This window comes from Melanostigma gelatinosum (assembly GCF_949748355.1).
Source record: "Melanostigma gelatinosum genome assembly, chromosome: 18".
NCBI classification, from domain to species: Eukaryota; Metazoa; Chordata; class Actinopteri; order Perciformes; family Zoarcidae; genus Melanostigma; species Melanostigma gelatinosum.
Window position 1 is genome coordinate 11,148,256 of NC_136651.1, and position 23,833 is coordinate 11,172,088.

The following is a 23,833-nucleotide window of genomic DNA, read 5'->3' on the forward strand; positions in this document are numbered from 1 at the left end:
GTACTGTAATCTAGACCTCTGTGTGTCGCCGTCTTTGAAGACAAACAATGCACAGGAAAACAGATAACCAGATAACAGTTAACAAGACCCCTGGATCCGAAATTTACGAGACTCATTTAGAAGACACAAGGTTTAGTGCCTGCTCTTCTAAAACTCACATTCCTTAACCCTAAAACAGTAGACTGACATATTTTCCCATAACATACTTCTGTCTCAGGCTGCACACAGCGTCTGTCATCCACGGAGTAGTGTTATAGGCAGCCCTGGTGTTAATATCACAGCAGAAGTGCATAGAGAAATGATCAGCTGTACTCTGAGTAATAATGCGGGAGTGGAATGTTTGTTTCAGACACAAGGGGTCAGTATTGACAGAAAGATCAAAGAAAATACATTCATGGTCACTGATCAACAGGTCCTCACAACGGGTATTATCAACATCAAGACCCAGAGAAAACACAAGGTCCAAGGTGTGACCACCCCTGTGAGTGGCGCCAGAAACATGTTGCGTGAAATTAAAAGATTCAGTCATATTGAGAAACTCAGTAGCAATACAGTCTGTGGTATCATTGATATGCAGATTAAAATCACCAACCAGAAGCACTTTGTCTAGCTTGATAATGGAGGTCAGAAGTCTGTGAACTGCAGGACCTGGAGGGTCGGTAAATTAAAAAACAGTAAAACGGCTTTAGCCGGCTCACTTTAGTCAGCTGTAGTTCAAAAGTAACATAGGATTCTGTTTGCCAGTAAAATAAATCTTCCACTCACTACTAGCAATGGCACAGTTGTTCAAACATGTGGCGCAAGACTCATGTTTTTCCTCTAAGGAGTTTTTTACATTGTGTCATGAACTCGTTTTCTCCCATTGTTGATTATTTTTAAGTTTCATTGCTCCTTGAAATGAGAAAATTATAATCTGGTCTGATAAACTGAATAGAGTAATCATAAATAAGGTAGAATTTCCTTGGAGGTGTTGGGCAGAATGTATCTCGATGTTTGATAACTTTCATGATACATTATGAAATAGGCCATATTGTAATTTACGTTGAGGCAATTCTCTCCTCTCTCCTCCTCGCAGTCAGTTCATGCATGATGCCTCGCTCATCCAGTGCCCATGTGCTATACATTTAGTGCTTGTGAGGGACAAATTCTATCTGTGTTTCTGTGCTTGTAGAGACACGTTGGAGGTTGTTGGCTGTCTTTGAACTGTAAATCTTTGCTCATGAAAAAGTGACATTGAGACAGAACCTGTTGACACTCACTTCACTTACAGTATATGTCCTGTATATAGTATATATACTCTCTCTCACACACATATTGATCATCTGGTTCTCTTTATCAGGCTCAGAGAGTGGAATGCATTGTTGCTACGCCTGGTTCTCATTTCAGATTTTCACCCTAAAGACGGCTCTTCTAATTACATTTGCTTCGCTTGAACGTCTTTAGTTTTTTTTGTTTCCTATATTCTCTCTTTACTTCTTCTCCCCCAGTGACATAATAAAACAATCATAATCAACATGTGTATTTTTGAGGTCAAGGAGAACAACTCACAATCTTAAAGACCCTCAACAGCTTTTATCGTATCACTTAGTTTGATGTGGTTAAGAGTTTAATTGGTGGCAGTGATGGGAGGAATTCATGTATTTTTCCTGGAGGGTTAACTCGCCCATGGGCACATTTGTCTCAGGTTCACAACTTTGAACTGGTGTGAACTTTTCTAGACTGTCTGGGTTATTTATGGTCACGGCCATTTGCCTTCATTTAAAAGCTTTTACTCCTGTTGAACAAATGGCTTTACAGTAAGATGACCTGCTCAAACTATGATCTCCCACTTTGACTCCCTCAATATGTCAACAGTCGCTTTTCTTTCACCTCCTACACGTGTGAGGCAGCCTGCAATAGTGCAATAAGTATTTGATCCTTGTCTATTCACTTGCCTCTCTCTGGAGGAGGCTCAGAGGTCAGGATCAGACACACAGCAGCACCCCCGAAGCAGTTAGGCGTTTACTCTCTTGATCAAAAACACAGTGGGGCAGCTGCCCCCAATACGACTAATGTTACGAAACAATGTGTCTGTTTTGCATGTGACTGATTGTTTTTCTATTGAGAATGGACACCAAACCAGTGAGCTGTGGGACAAAGCAGCACCACACACGTACACACAGAGAATGTGTGTTTGAGAGAGAGAGAGAGAGAGAGAGAGAGAGAGAGAGAGAGAGAGAGAGAGAGAGAGAGAGAGAGAGAGAGAAAGAAAATGCTTTGAAGTCCCAGAAAATTCTTTGAATTTCCTGTCAACGGTCCCGGAGTATAATGTGAACCAGGAGCGCATGTGTGCAAGGAGAGGGAAGTCTCCCCAGTCAGTCTCTTTGCTGGTGAGAGAGGCTAACATCCCTGCAGTCTTTGCTGTTCATTTACCTTTGACACTCAAGTCAGATTGGGTCCACCTGTTTTTTTAGGACACTGAATTCTTCAGCCTTTAATGGGGGTTTGAACTTGGGGATTTGTCAACTTTTGTGATCGACGTTCTGGAGCTTTTATCCTCTTAAATCACTTTTAAACAGCTCACAAATCCATCTGGCTTGTTTCAGATGCAACACTGGTGCCTACGATACCACAAATGTATTTTATACTCAGAAGGGGATTTGTGAGCTGCTAACCACTTCCAGCTGATCAACGAACCAGCCACTCAACCATATCACCAAGGATGTTTCTTTTCTATAGCTCACACTGGCCTCTGCTGTTGTCTGCTGTTCTCTGGAGCTACCCGGGTTGGCTCACCGCCTGGCCGGGCATCAGTCGCAGCAAGCCCAAGGTTCAGCTGGACCCTAACGTGAGGGACTGGGGAGACTACTCAGACCTCCCTCCGGGCATCGAGCAGGGGTTGGGGTTGAACCAAGATCATGCGGACAACAGAGGGGTCAGAGAGTCCTCATCGAGCCTGGCTCCGGAGCTGGATTTCCTGGCGGACTTTGCAGGCAAGACACATTAACTGATCAGCTGATGTACCTACTTGTCCGTTTACCTACTTACAGTGCCGTACTTACAGTACAGTACTTACAGTACCCCTTCTCTCCTCCAGGTAAAAGGCGACTGTGGGTGATAACAGCCCCATCACACAATGACCACTACCTTCGTATGATGGAGAAGCAGCTGGAAGACATGGAGCAGGTACTGTACTGACTTATTTATACCATTTGGTGATTGTTTTTAAATGTGTTTCATTTCATTTGGGAAAACATTCTGAAGTAATTTAACTAAAAACAGCATCCTTTCTATCTCTTCTGTAACTCCTTTGTCTCCCCCTGTCTCTTTCAGAAAGGGCTGAACTGCCGTCTAGCAGAAAGAGACACATTCATCATCACCATCATCCAGAATGCCATGATGGAAGGTCGGATCCAGAAAACAACTTTCCAAGGAGACGCCACAGTGGAGAGCCTGGACCCTGACACAGTTAGCAAACTGCTGCACTACCTGGAGCTTACCAAGCAGGTAACCAGTTAGTCTTACAACAAGATGTAAACAAGTTGAAGCCCATTTGAATTCTTTCTTTTTATGAATTGAATTTGTCTATTCCTCCTTTGTGGGTACCTGCGCTTGAGTTTTTATACTGCAACGACTGTTTCAGGAGCAAGGGTTCACCATGCTGGTTCTGAAGAAGAACCTGCGGGTCAGTGAGCGCTTCCCTTATCCGGTCCGTGTTGAGGCGATTCTGGAGCTCATTGACCAGCTCCCCGTGAGGAAGATGGAGAAGATGACCCGAAAAGGATCCAACTTGAGGTTCCATTAGACCCTGTATCATTTACTGTACTGATAGAGAATAGAGGAAAGATATAACAAGTTCAGTGAGTGCACTTTCAATTGAAAGTCATGCTGTTGTCAGCAAAATTACCCAGATTTCACATTCTAAAAATTCATCTTCAGTTTGTAGGAGTTGTTTATGTGTAAGATGTTAATGTGTGCTGTCCAATCTATAGCACATTTTTAATTGAAGTTATGTCGGAAAAATGGAAACAAATCCTGTTTTGTTTTTTTAATTTAGGTGTAAAACCACTAAAAAAAAGGTCGTGATGAAAAGAAAAAAGATGAAAAAGAAGATGATACTGAGCCCTCAGAGGCGAGGTAATGTGACTTCTGTCGTGGCATTACGAAGAAAACCTCCCCTGGACAAAAAAGCTGCCCTGAAGAGTAAAATCCAGGATATACTGAGTGGACGGTCGAGGTTTGTTATCCGTAAGGCGCCTGCCGCGGGGTCCACGAGGGGAAAGGGCTCAAGCAGTGGCGGTCGGACGTCTTCTAACGGACAGGAAAGCGTGCACAGCCCTCCATCTGTGTCAATGAGTCACGATGAAGTGAAGAAAGACAGGTACTATCTTCACATTTTTGGTCCATTTTTGTAGTAGACAAAAGAGTGTGGATGTTAAAGCTCTGCTTAGGTTTTGTGTTCCCATCTGGTTGGTCATGCCTTCTCATCTACACCAGACAGAAGTGCTTTTTTAGAGCTGGATGAACATCAAAGTCCGTTTTTTTCTCTATTCTACTGCAGGCCTGTCTCCGCTGTGGAAGAAAGGAAGATAAGTAATGGAGGGGAAAACAGTGAAGATAAAAAAGAGCAGAATGTAAAGGATGACACACAGGAAAAACAAAGATCCAAGAAAAAGGGTAAAGGGAAAAAAGGGAAGAAAGGAAGAGGTAAAAAGTCCAACAGAGAGCCCAGTGAGAAGGATAAAACAGCACTGGCGGACTTTTTGAACACTTTAAAGGGGACAAGAAGGTTAATGGTGAGAACTGTCTCTTTTTGAATTCTGGTGTTTTCATTTTTCTCAGTCTTTTATCTCTACATCCACATTATAAAGCGCATGCAAAACATTTGACTCCTAAGACACATCTGCACCTGATCAGGACCTTATATCCGCCATTCGGAGTGATGCTTCTGTTTGTGTGTCGCACTGGTGCTAGTTGATCTCAACGCCCAGCAGAGACGCAACACTGTACGTGCAGCAGAAAGACGCCAGCGAGAAGCAACACTGCGACCTCGCTATTAGGAAGATCACTGTGGTGACCATTGTGGGAGAGGGAAGTGACGCCAAGCTCACGCTGCAACACCACCAGCTCGGCAAGGAGGGCTCGAACACTTTTGTGCACGTGTATGATATTGTCTGTTTGAAAATTTGCATTTAATAACAGTTGATTAGGTTCTATCGAGGGGCGATCCAATGAATCTTGTGCAGATATGATCGATTTGTTTTTACATATAAGTAATATTTGAGTATTCCGAACAAAAAGTTGTGATCAGTTACAGCAGTAGAGGTCTTATTCACTGTTAAGTACAACGGTCTGAACGAGTGAATTTATTCACTCTCGCATTTGTTGTTAAAAGGATCATATATAGTGTTTTTCAAGCTTTTTCCTCTTTACTTTTACTTTTACAAAAATGTAGCTGCAGACTGCTTGTTAATTGTGTTGCCAACATTTGTTCTTGAGCTGTGGTGTGTTTAAATGCTGTGGGTATTTCTGACTTCCAACAGCTAAACAGCAGCTATTTGAATAGATAACAAGAGTCTATGGTATGAGGTTGTAGCACTAAAACCACAGGGTTGCTTTGAGCTCACTGGCAACACATGTTTTCATCTATATGCAGACACAGTCATTTGCATATTCTTTGTTTCAGAGTCGGAGCCTCAACTCAGTGACCGATCAGATCATTTCTCAGATTCAGGCCTGATCTCTCTGTTGAGAGCGGAGCTCGGCCTGTCGTCCTCTGACCTCTTTTCCATGACCGTCACAGACTACGACATCAAACCCAATGTAAGACGGTCTCCTCTGCACTTTGTTCTTTTGTCTTTTAATGTGGGTTTGGTAAGTATGCATGCTCGTGTTCAGTGCCACTCTCACTCAGGATCACACCTGGAAGTGCAGTTGAGTTCACAGGCGGCTCAGAGTGATGAGAATATTCACCTCGTCTGCCAAGCTAAGACAGAAGAGGCAACATTTCCTTCAAGCTTGTTGGACAAAGTTGGTGCCATCCTTTCAATTGTTTGTGAAAATCTAAAAGAATCCAGCATCATTTAGTAAGAGATTGACAAAACAGCCAATTCTTCCTCACTTAGTTTTTATAATCCAGCTGTGTCATTGCTGTATTTTTTACAATGTTCTTCTCTTTTTTTGCTGTGTAAGGCTATGCCACGAACCCCTGATGTAAATCTATGTAATACAAGTATACACTTCACTTGACTACACTTGTCTCTCTGTTTGCTCTGCCTGATTAGCATTTATTATTCCCCTAGAAAGTCTTTGAGGCTCCTCCGTCAGGCCCTGCTCTGTTCGAGTACATTGACGACTTTCCCTCAAGGCGTTCCGAAAAAGAAAAAGAAAGGAGGAGTCCTCCGTCCTGCTCTAATGGCAAGCCGCAGCCTGGAGCTGAGAACTCACTGATCAGGTACTGTGCTGTAATTCAGTGCTCGTTATCCACTAATACTACATAGGGACAAACAGCCTCTTCAAAAATCAGATACAAAATGTTCTCATTCTTAAGCCCTGATGTCACATAATGCTGACTTATACATTTAAACTTACATGGCTATTCCTCTGGATGTTTAGGTTCATGTCTAAGAGGAGACTGCTGCTCATCTCGGCACCCTCTGAGGACGACTACTCCTTCCAACAGCAGGTCTCTGCTCTCAGTGGACAGGAGTGTCACCTCGGTCAGTAGCTCACCACACTTACATACTGAACAATGCAGAACTGTCTGTTCTGCAGTTTTGGGCGCAATAAGGAAACGTTACAACTGAGTCAGGTTTCCCCTCTGACCTTTAAACAAACACTTTGTTTGACTTATTGGGTAGAATTAAATAATAACTATAACAACTGGTCATATAATATGCATCATTTTTACGTTATAATATATTGTTATTTATACGAAACTATACTGTGTTATGCTACCTGACAGTCATTTTCAGGAAGGGGAAAACAATAAAACAATTTACTTAAGTACAGTGCTTAAGTAAAATATTGAGTAATTCCATTGTATGCTACCTTATACTTCAACTCTCTACATTTCACAGGGAAATATGACACGTTTTACTGAATTGACTTTGCAGATTTAGATTGATAAACAATAGTTAGCTCCACCTTTACCAGCTGCACCATTAAAATGATACAATTAATGTACCAATTATTATAATCCTCCAAAATATTATATATATACTATTCTAAAATGGGCCATTCTGCAAAATGAGCATTTTTAGTACATTGACATGCTAATTATTTTGTAGTTTAACTTAAGGAAAAATCGAATAAAGGACTTTTACTTGTAACAAAGAACTTCTACACTGTGGTATTGCTGCTTTTACTTCAGTAAATGTTCGGGGTACTTCTTCCACTACTGGCTATTTGTTGCTCACATTTACCCACTACTTATTTTTCGTTTTTTTTCTTCAGGTATTCGCCACTTTGCCATGTTGAAGCTGACTGGAACTGGAGACAAAGCATCAGGAACTGTTGAGCTGTTTCCCCTAAATGGTGAGTCACAGTAATGTGGAGCAGTCGACGGTGAGGGAAACATCAACTTACATGTGTTTAATAAAGTGCACCACTTACGATTCACCAGGTCACAGTCAGAGTGAAGTGGAGCCGTTATCCCGTGACATGGTCAACAATCTGAGAGAACAGCTGAAGATCAGTAAGGAATACTACAGCATGCTGGTCGTGGGGAAGGATAGCGATGTCAAGGCGTGGTTCCCATCACCCATGTGGTCCCTGGATAGCATCTACGACCTGGTGGACTCCATGGAGCAGCGCCTCCAGGAGGAGAAGCTGCAGAAGAGACTGGGGATCCACTGCCCTGAGGACAGAGGGACAGGAGGCAGCGAGGGGGGGCATTTCCCTGGCTATGATGAAGACGGGGCGGACGACACGTACTATCGCCGGTCAGAGGAATGATGAGAGAGAAGGAGAAAGAGGATGCAGTGGAGTGAAGATGAGATCACACATAAACAAAGACCTCCAAAAAACCCATCTTCAGGACTTACAGGTCCAGGACTCACATCTTCAAAGACTCACAACAATAAGATGAATATTTTATGTTTACAAGTAACACATTTCAAAAGCAGAAGTTATTTGATTGGTTTACCTCAAAAAGGGGAAAGAATGTGTGCACCCTTCAACTTTTTCTATTTTTATGAAAAGATGGCTGATTACAGCAACAGTTTAACAAGAAGAAAGTCCATCCAAGGCCCAGCAGATTGTGCTCTTTGGCAACACTTCTGTCCACTCTTTTTCAAACACATTCACTCTGTAAAGTATAAAAATGGAAAGTCCCTCTGTTGAAATGTTGTGGTGCTAAAATTTTAATTGTATTCAAACAAAACAGATGTTCTTTTCCTTAACGCTGAGCTAAGCATCTGCTTTTTTTTGAAGAGCTGCAAAGAGTTATTGATGCTGGACATTCTTTTGTAACAGTTCTATAAAAAAGCACAATTTAACCTTTCTGCAAAAGCTGTCAGTTGTTGAAAAAAAAAAAAAAACATAGCCAGAAACGTGTTTTTTTTTGGTTTTCTACATTTTTGAAATGTGAAAAGTCATCAACTATAGCGTCATATAGACCAACCAAGGCAGAGTAGAGAAAAGAGTGAATATGCAAATATCCTAAAGCAATGCTCAGTGAAATCATCAAGAGAAGGTAAGCAGACTCAGTTTAGGGGAAATGTATTTGTGTGACAATCAACAACACACAAGCCTAAATGTGGACGTGAGTTTCTGCACGTGCATCAGCCTCGGAGCATTGTAGGTCAAGCACCATTCCAAAAAGATTACAACAACAATAAAATACGCATTGATGCTGCTAATATCTTTGAAGCGACAAATAGCGAAAAATAAATACCTGAGGCCATCATGAGGAAGTACGGTCTACTAAGCCTTGACAGCTTGCTCTGGTTTGCCAACACATGTCCCATGACGTCCACTAGGCGGTCCACTGAGGTTGAGTGAGACATCTGTCCTATTGTCTGCTTTTCTCTTTATTCAGGAAGATCAAATCAGTCGCTCACACCAGTCTGAGGGCCAGAATCCTGAAAATGCACGGGACAATTCTGGATGTTGATCCTGAACCAAAGCTTGACAAGTCTAAAATGGCCACAAAGCCAACACCCAGAAACAGTGCATGGACCACAGTTGGCTCACATTTGATCGCAATACACACACAACTATTAATGTAGGGTTGCCATGACACTTTGTATAGACGGTTATAGACCTCAGAGGATGAAGGCTGCAGACTTTGTCGATCCACTGACTTATCATCTCGCGCTCATTATCTAATCTTAGCATGCTAAGAATAGGAGCGTGGACATTTAACCTGCTAAACATCGGAGTGTGGTGTTGTGGTTGTGGGTATGTTGCTCTGCTTGCCTTGGTAGCTCAAAGCCCAACTGTGCAGCCTCACACGGCTGTAGACTGTTGGGCTTGTTGTTGTGCAGACATGTGGTCAAATTCTTTATTATAGTGTGGTTGTTGCTTATTGTGGCTATGTAGCTTTTAGTCACACACTTTCTTGAGTGAAATCGCTCATTTGAACTGTGTTTAAAGTGTTTAATACGGTTGCAGAGGAACACAGTGGCCCTTCCACCGAGTGAGTGGGCATCAGCTGTTAAGCCCAGAGAAAAACTGCAGGGAGTGCCAGGCATAGGCAAATCCATGAGATCAAAACACACAGATAACAGAGGCTGTGAGACTCACACCTTCACAAAACACACACATACTACAGGGAGAGGAAGTAGTCTACTAATGTAGCTTACAGAACTGGAGCGTCCACCCCCCCCCCCCCCCCCCCCCCCCCACAGACAAACACAGAGTCACACACTTAATGCTTTGTCACACTCTTTGTCATTCGCTTTATCTCGGTACCTCTCTGTCTCTCTCTCTTCGACAGCAACAGAAACTCACGCTGATACACTGAACAAACACACTCTGCAACACTTTTTACACCAACCGTCCAGACGAAGCAGCGTCGCCTCGGATTGCTGCCCTCAGCATGGTGAGTACAACCGAACTGTCAGCTGACTGCAAAAACTATTTCGATAAATTACTTTTTAGATATTAGAATGGGATACGGGAATGTCATTGGAAAAAAACGAAGCTTTTTGGAAATCTTAATGTGTAAAGTAGCCTGTTAAGAATGGATATTATTGAGTATTTCTTTGCAAATACACCCTCAAGTGGCCATTCATTTTTGTACATTTAAATTTGACGATGCCATTTGTTTAAGCAAGTTTCTGCATGTATGTTCAGAGAGGATCTATTATATTTCAGCTTGCATTTGACAGAACTTGGACTACAAAGTCAATGTAGCAATTTACTTACCCATCAGATTATTTGAATTTGAATATGTTTGTTTCATTTTCTTCACATATAAATATGTGTAAAAAAAGGAGTCACCATTCGGGTAGCTTTTTGTGGTTTCATGTAAACTAGATGAAGAAAGACAACGTTGGCCTCCACTTTTAATCTCACTGGAAATAGAAATCAAGGTTCCTCTTTGCTTTGACCAGAATACCTCTTTCTCGCATTTCTTTTTTCAGCAGGTCATTTGACGAGAAATGTCCTTGTGATTGAGAACTGTACAGACATCAGCCTTTTTATTCATGGTTGCAAAAAACAGGGAAACTAGCTAAACATCTAACACTCCAGTGGCTGTAGTCTTTGTGGCCAACATAGCAATGGTTCTCGCGTCTCCCCATGAGTTTACACACAATAAAAGTGACCCCGCACTGAAACAATGGATCGAATACAGGGTGAATCAATCTATATGCTTAACCAGAATGTACCGTCAGTTGCCAGCATATCTATCTGAAACGAATGCAGTCCAATACAACAGCCCTGCAATAAATCCTACCTTTGCTACGCTATATAGTGGTTCTGTTGTGCTGTGTTGGCTAAATATTGTAAACTTTTTACAAAACTGCAACTCACAAACATTTAGAGAAGTGGTAATTGCAACATGTCTGGGTACAGAACATATTGGGTAATTTTGAGTTCACTGTGGTTAAGAAACAGAGGGAACTTTCCCCGGATTTCATATGCAGCCACATCATGTCAGGCTTCGTGTTGACACCCTTCACTTCATTATGCCACCCCTAGAAGATGTTACTGGCACCATTAAAGTGACACTCCACCCAAAGCCTTTTTGTTTTTGAGTGCCAAAATACAGAACCGTGGCTTGAGAAGTCAAAGCTGACAGTGGCCAACATGAAGAGAGTCGCCGTGACTAGCTGCACTGCTTGGGAATGCATTCACAACCATCAAACAGTGACAATGTTCCACAGCGGAATGAAAACGTCTAAAACCATTCATGTACATCATCACCCATCAAACTGAGATCATTCTAGTTACTATAACACATTGTAGCTTCTTCTCCTTTTTTTTACTGGAACATGGTTTGGTGTCAATGTCAATGTTTTTACAGCTGGGTGTTATATTTTGTTAAGATCTGACGTACAACTTCCCGTTTCGGTTCATGCAGTGCATTTATTCTTTCCGTTGCACAGTTTTCCCTCACTTTAACTGCTCCGCTGTCGGAATAGCATGCTCTTATCTCCACTTCCTTGTATGGTGCTGACTCCAGTCAAACCTGCCTTATTAAAGGTGTGGTTGCGACTTGGTCAGTTCATTGTGGCACTTTGTAAAGCAGCTGCATGACTGAAATTGACCGAACCTGCTATTTTGGGCATATTGGTCATTCTGCTGTTGGACAGACACTTCCAGAGTGCAGATGTTTGAATGGCTTATCCAATCATGCCATAGCTAGAGCAACACTGTAGACTTATTTCGATGGACTTCTTTTCAGTGTAATAAACAATCAACCTGCAACACACGATGAACCATTTAGACGTTAAAGTTCACTCAACCTCAAAACAGGCATATTGTAAATATCTCTCGCCTTCCACAGTAAATACTTGAAAAAAGTACCTTTTGTTTACCGACACTGGAGAATGTGCCAGGAAGTCAACATGGACTGTGGTCTGAAAAGTAATCAAGCTCTTTGTATACCTGCAATGACCAGTTTATCTTTTTTATAGTACTGTATAATTAACATATTAGAATTTGCTTTCAAGTGTTGTTTAAGTTGTATCTGTCTGCTTATGAGAACATTCTCTTTTTAAATTGCTTTTCATTTATACATTTTAATATGATGTGAGGCACACATGTTGGTTCCCTGTTCTCATCTTCGTAGGCTACATTATCCAAATAATTATCACAATTAATTCCATATCATAGAGAAGAGCTTTTTATTAGGATAAATTAAGGAAACTCTGTAGGCTAGAATACAGGACTTTGTGTTTTGGGGAGCTGGTGATTTATTCAGTGTTGTAAGTGGTAAGAGTGTTACCTTTCTGTGACCACCAAAGAGAACTTAACTTTGGCTCATTTGGTGTAAACACCCGCCCTGCATGGTTCAAACATTTTACAGAAAGATTTGTTCTATATGTCTTTGACATGGTTTGTGTTAACACGGATGAGACAAACAAGAAAAGAGACAAAAACAGATAAGTTGAATCAGTAACCACAAAGATAGAGAGCAAGAGTTACACGAGTGGAAATCAGAGAAGGAAATGTCGTGATAGCAAATAAGGTATTTTAAAAGTTGTGCAACTTTCTGTTCCTATGTGAACTTTCATGTCAGTCTATGTGCGTTCTGTTTTCTTTTATTCCTCTTTTGCATTGGACAGCAGTTTCTGTTTTAGGACTTTCAATCGTCATTTTATACTCTGGCATGCACAGAATATCCGAATATTCATTTCACTTCTGGTTATGTATTCTGATATTTGACTCCTTCTCTGGTCCTCTTCCATTCTTTCCAGGAAAAGAAAGCGGACGTAAAAGCCATGATGGCTCGCTTCCAAGCGGCTGGGGCGAGCATCGATGAGCCTTCTCCACCGGCTGGACGCATCAAACAACCCCTGCATCCCACCCTCTCCTTCGGCCCAACCATACAGACGAAGAAACCTGTCCTCGATAGCCTCTCAGGCGGTGCGATAAATATTCCTCCGAAACCCAATTTTCTGAAATCTAAAAGTGACGTAGAGGCACATGAACCAAACAAAGCTAAAGCCATGGCAAGCAGGTTTGGAAACAACCAGGACGACACCAACACAAAACCTTTTGTTGTCAATAAACAGCAGCTACCCTTGAAGTCACCTTTCTCACAGGCTCCTGAAGCAAAGGGCCCTCTACAGAAGCCCCCGCTCAACAAGCCCTCTCCGAGCACCACTCTGCCCGACTCCGACCCGGCCTTTCCTAAACCGTCTCCGGCATTTAACTCCAAGCCCAGCTGGGCGAGAGAAGACAGCGGTAGCGGTTTCCAACAAAAACTGAGGAGCAGCATTATAAAATTGCAGCAGCAAAATGAAGAGATGGCAGGAGGCCATCTGAACACTGCGAACAAACCTTCGCCTCTGCCAAGCACTGCGAACAAACCTTCGCCTCTGCCAAACACTGCGTACAAACCTTCGCCTCTGCCAAACTCCGCTTTTAAGCCCCCGTCCAACTTCAAGAGTGCTCAGAATAACTTCAACAAGGAGTCAGATCATGACGGGAAAGCAGACGGAGCCAGCAAACCGCTCCTCAGTCCTTCTAACTCCGTCCCGCCTCCAACACCTCTAGCCAGTAAGAAACCTAGCATCAAAATACCTCGAAACCTTTCTCCTCAGACGAGCAGCAATATCAGTGATGGAGCTTCAGGCCCCAAGCGAAACCCCCTCACCAACAGTTTAGCTTTGGGCCCTGCTCCCGCCAAGCCCAACCGACCCCCCAGAGTCAACCTGGAGAGCTTTAAAAGAGGTGCTGTGGCCTCTGATACTGGTAAGTAAGGCTTAATTAAAAAAAGTTACTCATAATGAGGAGACAACCACCAATCCAGTGAATGAATATGTTCCAGTATTTACACAAATTAAATCAATTGTCACTGTGGTGCAAAACATTACACGGTCGCATTTTGCAAAGTTTTTTAAAGTGTAGTCGGAGGCACCGCCGAAATAATAAGCGCGTAAAACACTCAGTATCCCAAAAATGTGTGATCACACGTTAAGTGCTCAAGCAAGCATTCTTCATTCAGCTAACAGTTCTTACTTTTACTCTTGCAGGCTATAAAGAGCTCTACAACAGGTCGATTTTATGTATAGATATATAGCACTGAAGTATAAAGTTAAAATCCAAACCATTACTTCATGAATTGGTAAAGATTTCAACCTAAATAAAACGAGATTTCTGACGTGTAGAAGACAACTTACAACTGGAGTGAACTGAAGTCAGAGACACTGAACCCTCTTGCGGTGCTGGTGTCTACATACAACGTGTGATGACGAGGTGTGACTGAAAAGGTTGATTGTGATTCTTATGACCTTTAAGGCTGATATTTTACATGAAATTACGTAGTTTTTCTCCACTAAAATTAAATTGTGGAGAATTCTTTGGCGCATTATAATGTCCTTCATTTTGGGAGAATTTTGAACTGAAAAATAAAAAATGTGGGGTTGGGGTTGCACTGATTTCAGAAATATGGCCTCATTCAATTGAAATCATGGCTAGTGTAAATAAAGCTGAACTAACTTACTAACTAATTAAATGCTATAACTTTTACGAATGGAATGAGAATCATAAAAGGGTTTGAAGAGAAACACAGTCTGTAACCTTTTCGGTATAAATCTCCTTCATATATCTAATTTATAACCAGGAAGGCAGGGGAATGACTTGACTTAAACCGCTGGAAAAAAAGAGCGTTTTAGCAGAGTAGTTCTGCAGCAGGTGCACATGTGTGAACCCACAGGCAGAAATACTTCAACTTATCTGGCTGCATTCACAGCATTTGTTTTCCATTTGGTATTTCACGTCTTTGTCCCTCTGCTCCCAATCTGTGAGCAACACACACAGCAAACCAAACACTGCAAATGTTTTCAGCATAATTTGTTTCAAAATCATAAAATGAAAGCTCTCTTCAAGCTTAAGGCACTTGCTGTGAAGAGGATTCACTGATTGTTGTCTCAAGAGCATTTCCTCTCTGTCACAAGCAGCAGCGCTACTTCGCACAGACTTCGAGAAGTGTGAAAACGACTTTGCTACACAAGTTAATGTGGTGTTTTTACTGATGTTAGCAATGTGTGACCTTCAGTTGTTGACTTTAGCTTCAAAGTAAATTATTCTTTGCATTTTAAGATATGTTCATACAGCAGCTCAATTTGCATTTTGTCTATTCCGTACAAAATGACTGCAAGTCTCACAGAAGCTGCAGTAGCCTACAGCTGCTTTAGTCACAGAAACACGCTCGGTTCCTCTATTTCCCCCGGCCAAGTTCCCTGTCCAGTTTCTCCTTTCTCCTCCCCCCCCTCGCTCTCTGCCCTCACAGCTGAGTTTCTTTCCCCACATGAGGAAGTAAGTTCCTGCAAAAAGGGATAGTTTGCGAGTGAGAGGCTCTGTTTTTAAACACACACACCGACCTGAATTGATTTCCAGTCAGAGGTGATGGTGGCTGAAATGTGCCTGAACACGGACAAATACTGGACCAAAAGTAACACGTTGAATGCTACATTTCTATTATATACTTATCCATTTGTTTTGTTATAGTAAACTATAGTTTGTGATTCAAGTGCTGTAATTCAATTTCAAGGTACTTGCACCATTTTTCGCTACTTTACACTTCTACTTCGCTGCATTTCAGAGCAACATTGTAAAGTTTTTACTCCACTAGTTACTTATAAAATTAAATTATTGCTAAAGTAGTTCAAATCAGCTGCAGCTAATGTAAAAACACAGAAATGGGCCATTGTCCTCCATTATGAGCACTTCCACTTTGAGACTGTACACTTCCAGTGAGCTTTCTATTTTGGGACCATGTGGTTTTGTTACAGGTCCTGGCGCCTTTAAGAAACCCATCATCTCAACTCCTCTGGCCTCTCACCCCTGTAACCATCTCAACCATGTGACCCCGACTCAACCCCCACAGCCTGCAGTTCCTAGTCTGCCCCCCCGACACCCCGGCGCCACGTAAACCTCACACCAACACACTTACAAAAGATATATACACTGTATGCTTTCTAGGGAAAGCTTCTCCAGTTAACTCAAGAATAAACCCCAACTACGTTTTTCAGAACCCAGGACGATGAATGCTATGATGACGTCGATGAATTTAGCAAAGCTCCTCCACCTCTACCATCATCTACAGGTCCAGTAACATCACCAACCTGATCAAACGCGATGTGTCATGAGCACATGTGGCAAGGCTTTTATATTCATAGCACCACAGGAAGACAGAGGAGGGCTGCTGAACCTTGTACTTTATCCAAGACACACATAAAAGGAACATTTTTAGTCAGCATATCTTGTTCGTGTTTAATTACTGTTACCAATGTTTGCAGCTACTTTGGGATGGTTATGTCTTTTGATATACTGTATGGCTAAAGCAAAGGTTGTTTTTTTATTTCTATCAACACGAGACAGTCAAGTTTAGTTCTCATTGAGTGACACGTAACACATACATGTGGTTTTCCATGATTTAGAATCAAAAGATAAGATGTCTGAGCCACTCTCTGTGAATGTCACTGAAATACTACAGAGAGTAAAAATAGTTGGATCTGAAGTACGAGTCGGATCATGATGATCGTAGCTATTGCACAAGGATCAAATTATCTTGTAATGTCGATTCATTGTTTCTCTTTAGGTCACCCAAGTCTGAGGGCAAAGGTGAGACATGCTGATTTACTTTAAATAAATACAAATGTGCATACAGTCACACGTGCAGATGCAAACGTACATACATAAGAATACTCATAGAAGAACATGCATGTGTGCTCATGAAGACACTAGAGGGGTGCAGCACGGCATTTTTTAAACGTTCAAAGTAAGCAGAGTACTGCTCAGCTTTTAACCTTCTGTGAAGTGCTTGTACAGGCTAGTAATTGAACGTTACAACTCGGACTACAACTACAACAGACTGAACGTACAGCTGAACTGAAGACATTCAGAATCAGTGCTGAACTGTGGGTCGTATGAAGTAACTGAGTATTCATTTATGTGAGCGTAATTACAAAGACGAGGAACGGGGAAAACAAGAAAACTAGAATATTGGAGCAAATGTAGAAAATGTGCATTCAATGTCTGCAGAAGTGTGACATACATACGTTAGGATGTATGAGAGTAATTTATTTCTATTTGCTGTTTTCTACTCGTGCGTTCTTTAGGCCCAGGAGGAAGATGATGATGATGATGACGGAGAGATGTATGAGGATCTTGATGAACGATGGTGAGAGAGCGCGTTACCTGTTTATCCCACATCTCACTAACTCTGCCGTGTCTGTGAATCCGATTGAGTACATGTGCATTTATCCGTAGTTGAACTCTTTCAGCCAATCAGTCATGTTGACATTTACATGGCTGTCCTCTTTGTTTTTGACTTTGTAACCTTAAGAACGTCTTGGTAGTCAACCAGTGAGTGGATTTGTTCATGTGTCGATCCGTCACGTTTATAATTATTGCCCATTGTCTCTCTCGCTCCCAAAAGGGAAGAGGTTGGACAACAACAAGAAAAGAAGAGGGAGAAAGAGGAGAAGGAGGAGAAAAAACGACTGGAGGCTGAGAAGAAAGAGCAGAAGGAACGTGAGAAGAAGGAACAAGATACCAGAAAGAAATTCAAAGTGAGTGAACAAGACAGCAATTGAATAGGTCGCAAGACCCAGCAGGGGGTTAGCTTAGCTTAGCATAAAAAAAGTGACAAATATTCTGTCAAGAGCATGTCGTAAATCAATGTAACGACCTAATATTTTTGTTGATTTTCTTTTGTGTCTGTGTGTTTGCATATACGTTTGTGCGCGGCTGTGTGTGTTAGTTGGTCGGCCCTGTTGAGGTCATCCACCAGGGGAAGGCTCGTGTGGATTGCCGAAGCTATAAGAACGACCTGGCTCTGAAGCAGGGAGACTGTGTGGACATCATACGTGTGCAGGGCAACCCGGAGGGAAGGTGGCTGGGACGGACGCAGGACGGATCCAGTAAGATCGCATATTTATCCCTCGTTGGTCTCATCGTCTTCACTCATCTTTGCCATAACATCCCTCCAGTCCAATCTGTGAATACAGGAGAAGACTTTCAATGACATCTCGAATCCTAATTTCAGGAAAATGAATCGACCTAATATTTCACTCTTTGTTTCCAACAGTTGGTTATGTGAAGACCACTTCAGTGGAAATTGACTTCAACAGTCTGAAGAATCGTCAACCTCAGCAGGCGTACGACCCCGAGGTATACGATGACATCGACGTGGTCTGTGATAAAAGGTACGGAATTATATGTTCTAACTCTACATCAACGCGTTGCACTTAACATTGCTGGAGTTTGACCGTTCGTGTTTACCACATGTTCTCCAAGCTATAGTGAGAAATGACTCATTTCTTGAAATTCTTCTCTCTCTACAGTGGGATGAAAGGACCAGGAGGTATGCTTAAAACCTTGCAATTGTACAACTCATTCCATTATATCCAGTTACAGCTGATGTCAAGGCTGCTTCGCTGAGACAAAACACGTCACCGATTATGTAATGCATTCGCTGTTGTCCTGTAGTTGTCCTGCCCCCGCTACCAGATGACGATGGAGAAATATATGATGATATTCTTGATTCAAGCCTGGATGTCAGGTGGGAACTGATCTGTATATTTACAAGAAATTGGTAAATGGTGATTGAGTGTTTCAGTACAATATGCTTGAGATACAGGGAAATGGAACAGAGAAAGAAATGCAGGTCTATTCATGCTTGGTTGGCTCTCTAGTCCTCTGGACTCCAGGTCTCCTCCTACGAAGCCTCGTAGCTTCCTGCGGATGTTTGAGCGGAGCAGACGTACTGACAGCACTAAAGTGTAAAATACACTCAGTAGTAAGACTGATCACAGACCTACTGTCAACTGTTATTAACCCCTAATCTTTCAGCCGCCACTCCCCTTTCAATGGCTAAACAGTTCCTCTCAGTCGCTGTTAAATGTTGATTTTCTCCCGAGATCAGCCACTCTACCTCTCACTGAATAACACCGACGGATGTTAATTTGCTGTTGTTTCTGTGATTACAATCAGTGCAGCCGATTATCTGTGATTGTACTAATCTTCTCGAGTCATTTGCATGCCTCACATTGATGTCCGACTATTGACGTAATCAGACAAATCAAGGCAGCATCTGCTAACACCTTCAAGTACAGGCCTACTAATTCAGATATTGTGTGGTAAATCATGAATATGATTGTTAATTTGGGCTGCTTTGAATCATATCAACCTACTTTTAGTTGATGATATAAATGATGTAACATTTAAATGATTTTTTCCCCTCTTGTGCCAGAGTGCCTCCACCCAGCCAGTTTACTGCAGAGGGGAATTCAGGTATTGCTCGCTGTGATAATACTACAATGTTTTAAATTGATATTTCATGAAAACATTTTGTGATTTTTATTATTCTCTACAAAACACAATGTTGTTCTATTTAAGAGCAACTGTGTTTTTTAAATGTTACTTCATTTATTTGGTCTATTATGACACTCGTAGTGGTTAGCAGTTTAAATAACATTGCTTCTACACTTTTATCTCTAATAAGTTATGTTTGTACTAAATGCATAAATGCCTTCCTTTTATATCAGCTTTACTAATTACTGACTTCTTCTTCCACACACATATCTAGAAGGAGCAATCGATGAGGATATATACGATGATGTTGACTCTCATAATCTGCCTCCCCCTCCTCCCATCAGCAGGTACAAGTACATCCGTTTTTTAAAACTAAACCTTCTCAACCAATTTGATTCTTGTATTTTTCAGAAGTCTCAGAGAACATATTTTGGTTGACAAAAAACATGAAGTAACCAAAGAATCATTTGCTTTTGTTCTCCAGCCTTCCACATCTGAGAGGCAAAAGCAAGACAGAAGAGATGGACCCGAAGAAGCAGAAAAAGTTTGAGAAAGAGGAGAAGGACTTCAGGAAAAAGTTTAAAGTTAGTCGCTCTATTATGTCTCTAAGCATATTTATATTCGTGTTACCAGGATCTCACCTGCTGAAAAACTCAACTGCTCTATAATGCTCCCTAATTTAAACACATTAATACTTTTAATCAAAATTCATTATCATGTTATACACGATAATCCTAGTTAATTTAAAGTTTGACTTTTGCTTGCCATCCATGAAAAGCTGACGTGCTATCAAGAACGTGAAATTAAAATATCTTTGCAGCCACACTATTGATGATGTCCTTCTTCTTCAGTATGAAGGGGAGATACAGATGCTGTACCAGGTCACCATCTGCCCGACACTTACCAATAAGAAGTGGAGTGTGAAAGAGCTTCCAGTCAAAGCAGGAGAGAAACTTGACGTCATTGTTAAAGCCGTGGACAACAAACTGATCTGTCGGAACGAGGATGGCAAGCGTGAGTAGCTGCTGCTTGTTGCTGTTTGTGTTTCGCAAAGAAAATAAATCAAAAGACGTGTTCAAGATTCCACTGTTGCTTTTTTTCCCCCATTCGTTGCGCCACAAAATTGGACCTCCCAAGTCTAAAATCTGTCTGTGTGTGTTTTACAGTTGGCTACGTATCGACCAGCCACATTGATATGAAGTGAGTACCACGAACATTCACACGAGAAAGAGACACTTGACAATATGCTGTCTGTACTGATCGTTTCCTTTCTGTTTGCAGCGATGGAGATATCTACGATGACATTGGAGATGGTATGTTTCACAGCTAATCTTTCATCATTTCATGTGAATTTATAAATATCCAGACAGTGGACCTAAATCAATATAAAAACACATTTTAAATGAATATCACAATTTCTTTTCAGATTGCATCTATGACAACGATTAGCAACATCCTGCACTGGGGTTTATTGTTTTACACGGATATTGTTCATGTTATTTATTATGTTCATTAATAATACATTGGAAAAACAATATTTTGGTTCGCCGGATAATCGGACAGAATTGTCATTTTTCAGTTCACTATTTATTCAACACCATTATGAATAATTTGGACAAGTCTGAGGTGGATTCATAGATCTGGATTCTTTTTTGTTTCGTTTCCTCAAAAACAACGAAACAAAACAATTTGATGAGGATATTACTTGCAGCATATCTGTGTAAAGTTGAAAACGTTTGATAGAAAAGTATTTGCGTATGTCTGTCTGCCTTTAGAAACTCCACAGCACTGTATGTGTATATGTAACCTTATACTGTGTTTTGTATTTTTATAATAATAGCTTTATGTTGTAAACATTACTTGGTTATTTTGTCTTCAGTTAATGTCCATGACATGATGCTGTGTGCATATTCCATTGCTATCTGTGCTCTCAAACTAACTCGGGTGTCTCAAGTTTCAACATGTAGACTAAACGACTGTTCCTCTATAACACTGTACATACAATTGTGAAAAACATAAATACAATTTAGACTTTTCTCTACACGTCTTCGTTTGTCCTTTGTTTGAAGTAAGAGCATGTCTGCTATAAAGAGAGTGCTCCTGTTCCATAAGTACATCTAACAATAGCATGCACCATACACTGTGGTGTGATGCTTGTGAACTTGGGTGATGTGTGTGCAGGTGTTTGATGTGTGTAAGGCTAAATTAAGACAATTTAAACTGGCTTTCCCCAGCAACAAAGAAATTCCAACTCCTCAATCATGACTTCTCTGCGCAGTTTGTCGGTAAGAAGTGTAGAGATGACATCTAGTGGCAGCCATCAGAAACTACAACAACATCAAACTTCATACTGGGATTTGGATTTGAAGTGAAAGTTTTTCATCCGCTGTGAAGATTGAAGATAAAACAAAAGAACAATGATTGGTACATCGACCCAGCTTTTTTAATTTGCACTTATTGACATGATTAGTTGATTCATCGATCAAAATAAAATGAATTGGTCTTGGATGGACTTTGTAAAAATGAATTGATGAATTTAGGAAATTATCTAGTATCGCGTATATATCTAGTATTTATTTATTTATTGTGTTTGAGCTGTTTCCGGGGGAGTCAGACTTCCTGGCAGTGCACCTGCATGGCTTTGCTACAACTAAATATAAGTGCCTCATATAATAAATGATAAGGTGCATTCTGTTGTCACCTATGAACAGGATTTTATTTACTTTTTAATGTGAGAGGCTTATTGTAATCTAACCTAGTTTAAGTAATTTATAATAGAGTAATATAAACTCGATATTGGTATGTAGGCTGCAGCCTCAAATCAATATGTTTAAGTATTATTAATTCAGTTTAGGCATCATTACCTTGTGAAGCTTGTCAGTCCACTATGAAACGGTCATCGTCTGTTGCTTTAGTCCATTGTTGCAGTGAAAAAGTAAAAAGTAAAGAAAAAACAACACTGGAAATGTTACATTACAGAATGACGTTTGGTGAACAGTGAATCGCAGCCCTGGAGGTTTCAAACGTTCCTCTCATGGCAAGAAAAAAGCGAAGAAGAAATCACTTCCGCTCTGTCCGGAAGTGATCTACTTCCTCGCTTCAACATGGTTCCTCCGGTCGCAGTGTCGCCGCTCATCAAGGTAATAATAACACACATTATTTGCCCTGAAGATGTCATCGTTGTGATTTTGTCAATTTAAAGGGAATAAACTAATTTTCCTCTCTACGTGCATCTTCAGGTGAACTGTGGTTGATGTTAGTTGCTAGAGTAGCATGCTAGCTATTGCTAGCAATGTGACATTGACAGGCTTGCACATTACTCCAGACAAACAGTCTGAGGTATCGATGTTGGAGGAATAATCGAGGCATCGTCCACATCTGTCTGATGTGAAGTTCGTGATTATTATTGCTAGCTGTAGAGCTATTTCTCGGCCAGTTGTGTTTAACACAGTCACACCAATGAGGTCAATCGCACTGGGTATGTTTAAACAATATACTATGACCACTCAGTTAGCTGGTTGGGCATAGTCGTTTCACCAGTTAACACCTGTGAATCACTTTTATTTCAGACGGCCAGATGGTCTGCTCTGCTGATCGGTGTGTTCTATGGCAAACAGAGGTTTGGTAAGTCAATGTCTGCGCATGCGCCAATATGTCATAGTGTCAATGTCCAAACTTCAAGGGCAACATTTAAACAGAAGTGAAGTAATATAAATGTTTAAAAGTCTCATTTAGTCCAGCAAACCCAAGCCAATCCCGGCCCATGTGCAAAATAAAAGTCCACATTCAAATAAATACATTTTTGAAGGGTTTGTTTTGAAATAATGACCGGTTGTGGTGTTGTTCTTGTCCAGATTACCTAAAGCCCATTGCTGAGGAGGAGAAGAGGGTTGAGGAGGCAGAGAAGGTGGTCAGAGAGGAGCAGGAGCGCATCTACAAACAACTGTCTGAAGGTAACACAGGTTCCTGTTGGTCATCAAAACAAAGCTTTTATTGTTGTTCACATTATCTCCATCAAATGTCTTATTTACATATTTCCCCCTCTTGTTCTCTCTCCTCTCTGCAGCAAATTCTGACACCATCCTTAAATGAACGATCACCAAACCTGCGGCACTATGTTTCAAACCCAATAAACAAAAACATATTTTTCATGTAATCATCAAAATGTTGTCATTTGTTTTTTTTATTGTTTAGAGTCTGTCTTTACACTAACATAGAAAAGGATTTTAAACAATGAACCTTTCCAAGTCGGTCTTCATGTTTAGTTTGACAGTAGCATGTCATACAAAGACAGAATACACTGTAGCACGCACACACACACATCTCTTGTGACTGCAGTATGCGTGTGTGAGTTTGAGCGTGTACCTGTCCTTCAGTAGGAGATGAGCATGGTTGTAATCCTGGCCTAGTTTAGCAG

At 41.2% G+C, this 23,833-nt stretch overlaps 3 protein-coding genes across 5 annotated transcripts; all 3 read left to right on the forward strand.

Annotated features, from left to right (window-relative positions):
- Positions 1–2,370: 2,370 nt before the first annotated feature.
- Positions 2,371–8,495, forward strand: ccdc80l2 (coiled-coil domain containing 80 like 2). The gene is made up of 12 exons (XM_079290091.1): positions 2,371–2,972; positions 3,077–3,165; positions 3,313–3,486; positions 3,623–3,774; positions 4,037–4,360; positions 4,541–4,775; positions 4,954–5,110; positions 5,666–5,802; positions 6,282–6,433; positions 6,595–6,698; positions 7,435–7,515; positions 7,604–8,495. Exons 1-12 carry the CDS (start codon positions 2,702–2,704, stop codon positions 7,933–7,935), a joined length of 2,208 nt encoding a protein of 735 aa, XP_079146217.1. The 5' UTR covers positions 2,371–2,701; the 3' UTR covers positions 7,936–8,495.
- A 1,353-nt stretch (positions 8,496–9,848) lies between these two features.
- Positions 9,849–21,486, forward strand: fyb1b (FYN binding protein 1 b). 3 transcript variants are annotated; one of them, XM_079290178.1, is made up of 19 exons: positions 9,857–10,024; positions 12,849–13,848; positions 15,891–16,026; positions 16,131–16,204; positions 16,700–16,722; positions 17,220–17,281; positions 17,540–17,672; positions 17,864–18,023; positions 18,191–18,308; positions 18,447–18,466; positions 18,592–18,664; positions 18,798–18,884; positions 19,355–19,395; positions 19,691–19,763; positions 19,901–20,000; positions 20,268–20,430; positions 20,583–20,616; positions 20,698–20,729; positions 20,843–21,486. In XM_079290178.1, the coding sequence occupies exons 1-19, from the start codon at positions 10,022–10,024 to the stop codon at positions 20,863–20,865; spliced, it is 2,355 nt and encodes a 784-aa protein (XP_079146304.1). In that variant the 5' UTR covers positions 9,857–10,021; the 3' UTR covers positions 20,866–21,486. The 3 variants fall into 3 exon arrangements, 2 of the variants coding, with proteins under 2 accessions (XP_079146304.1, XP_079146305.1); XM_079290179.1 differs by lacking the exon at positions 18,798–18,884 and having other exon boundaries at positions 9,858–10,024; positions 20,843–21,485; XR_013772846.1 differs by lacking the exons at positions 19,901–20,000; positions 20,268–20,430; positions 20,583–20,616; positions 20,698–20,729; positions 20,843–21,486 and having other exon boundaries at positions 9,849–10,024; positions 18,798–18,901; positions 19,691–19,716.
- Positions 21,487–22,493: 1,007 nt separating this feature from the next.
- Positions 22,494–23,581, forward strand: atp5mea (ATP synthase membrane subunit ea). Its single transcript, XM_079289159.1, has 4 exons — positions 22,494–22,556; positions 22,986–23,040; positions 23,271–23,369; positions 23,483–23,581. Exons 1-4 carry the CDS (start codon positions 22,521–22,523, stop codon positions 23,506–23,508), a joined length of 216 nt encoding a protein of 71 aa, XP_079145285.1. The 5' UTR covers positions 22,494–22,520; the 3' UTR covers positions 23,509–23,581.
- Positions 23,582–23,833: the final 252 nt, after the last annotated feature.

Excerpts from the sequence above, each read along its gene's own strand:
- fyb1b (XM_079290178.1), top strand. Across the intron at positions 16,205-16,699 it reads ACCTCTACCATCATCTACAG|GTCACCCAAGTCTGAGGGCA; the intron begins GTCCAGTAACAT and ends GTTTCTCTTTAG. Across the intron at positions 17,673-17,863 it reads ATACCAGAAAGAAATTCAAA|TTGGTCGGCCCTGTTGAGGT; the intron begins GTGAGTGAACAA and ends TGTGTGTGTTAG.
- atp5mea (XM_079289159.1), top strand. The coding sequence starts at position 22,521 with ATGGTTCCTCCGGTCGCAGTGTCGCCGCTCATCAAG. Across the intron at positions 22,557-22,985 it reads CAGTGTCGCCGCTCATCAAG|ACGGCCAGATGGTCTGCTCT; the intron begins GTAATAATAACA and ends CTTTTATTTCAG. Across the intron at positions 23,370-23,482 it reads CTACAAACAACTGTCTGAAG|CAAATTCTGACACCATCCTT; the intron begins GTAACACAGGTT and ends TCCTCTCTGCAG.
- ccdc80l2 (XM_079290091.1), top strand. The coding sequence starts at position 2,702 with ATGTTTCTTTTCTATAGCTCACACTGGCCTCTGCTGTTGTCTGCTGTT. Across the intron at positions 3,775-4,036 it reads CGAAAAGGATCCAACTTGAG|GTGTAAAACCACTAAAAAAA; the intron begins GTTCCATTAGAC and ends TTTTTAATTTAG. Across the intron at positions 4,776-4,953 it reads AGGGGACAAGAAGGTTAATG|TTGATCTCAACGCCCAGCAG; the intron begins GTGAGAACTGTC and ends CACTGGTGCTAG.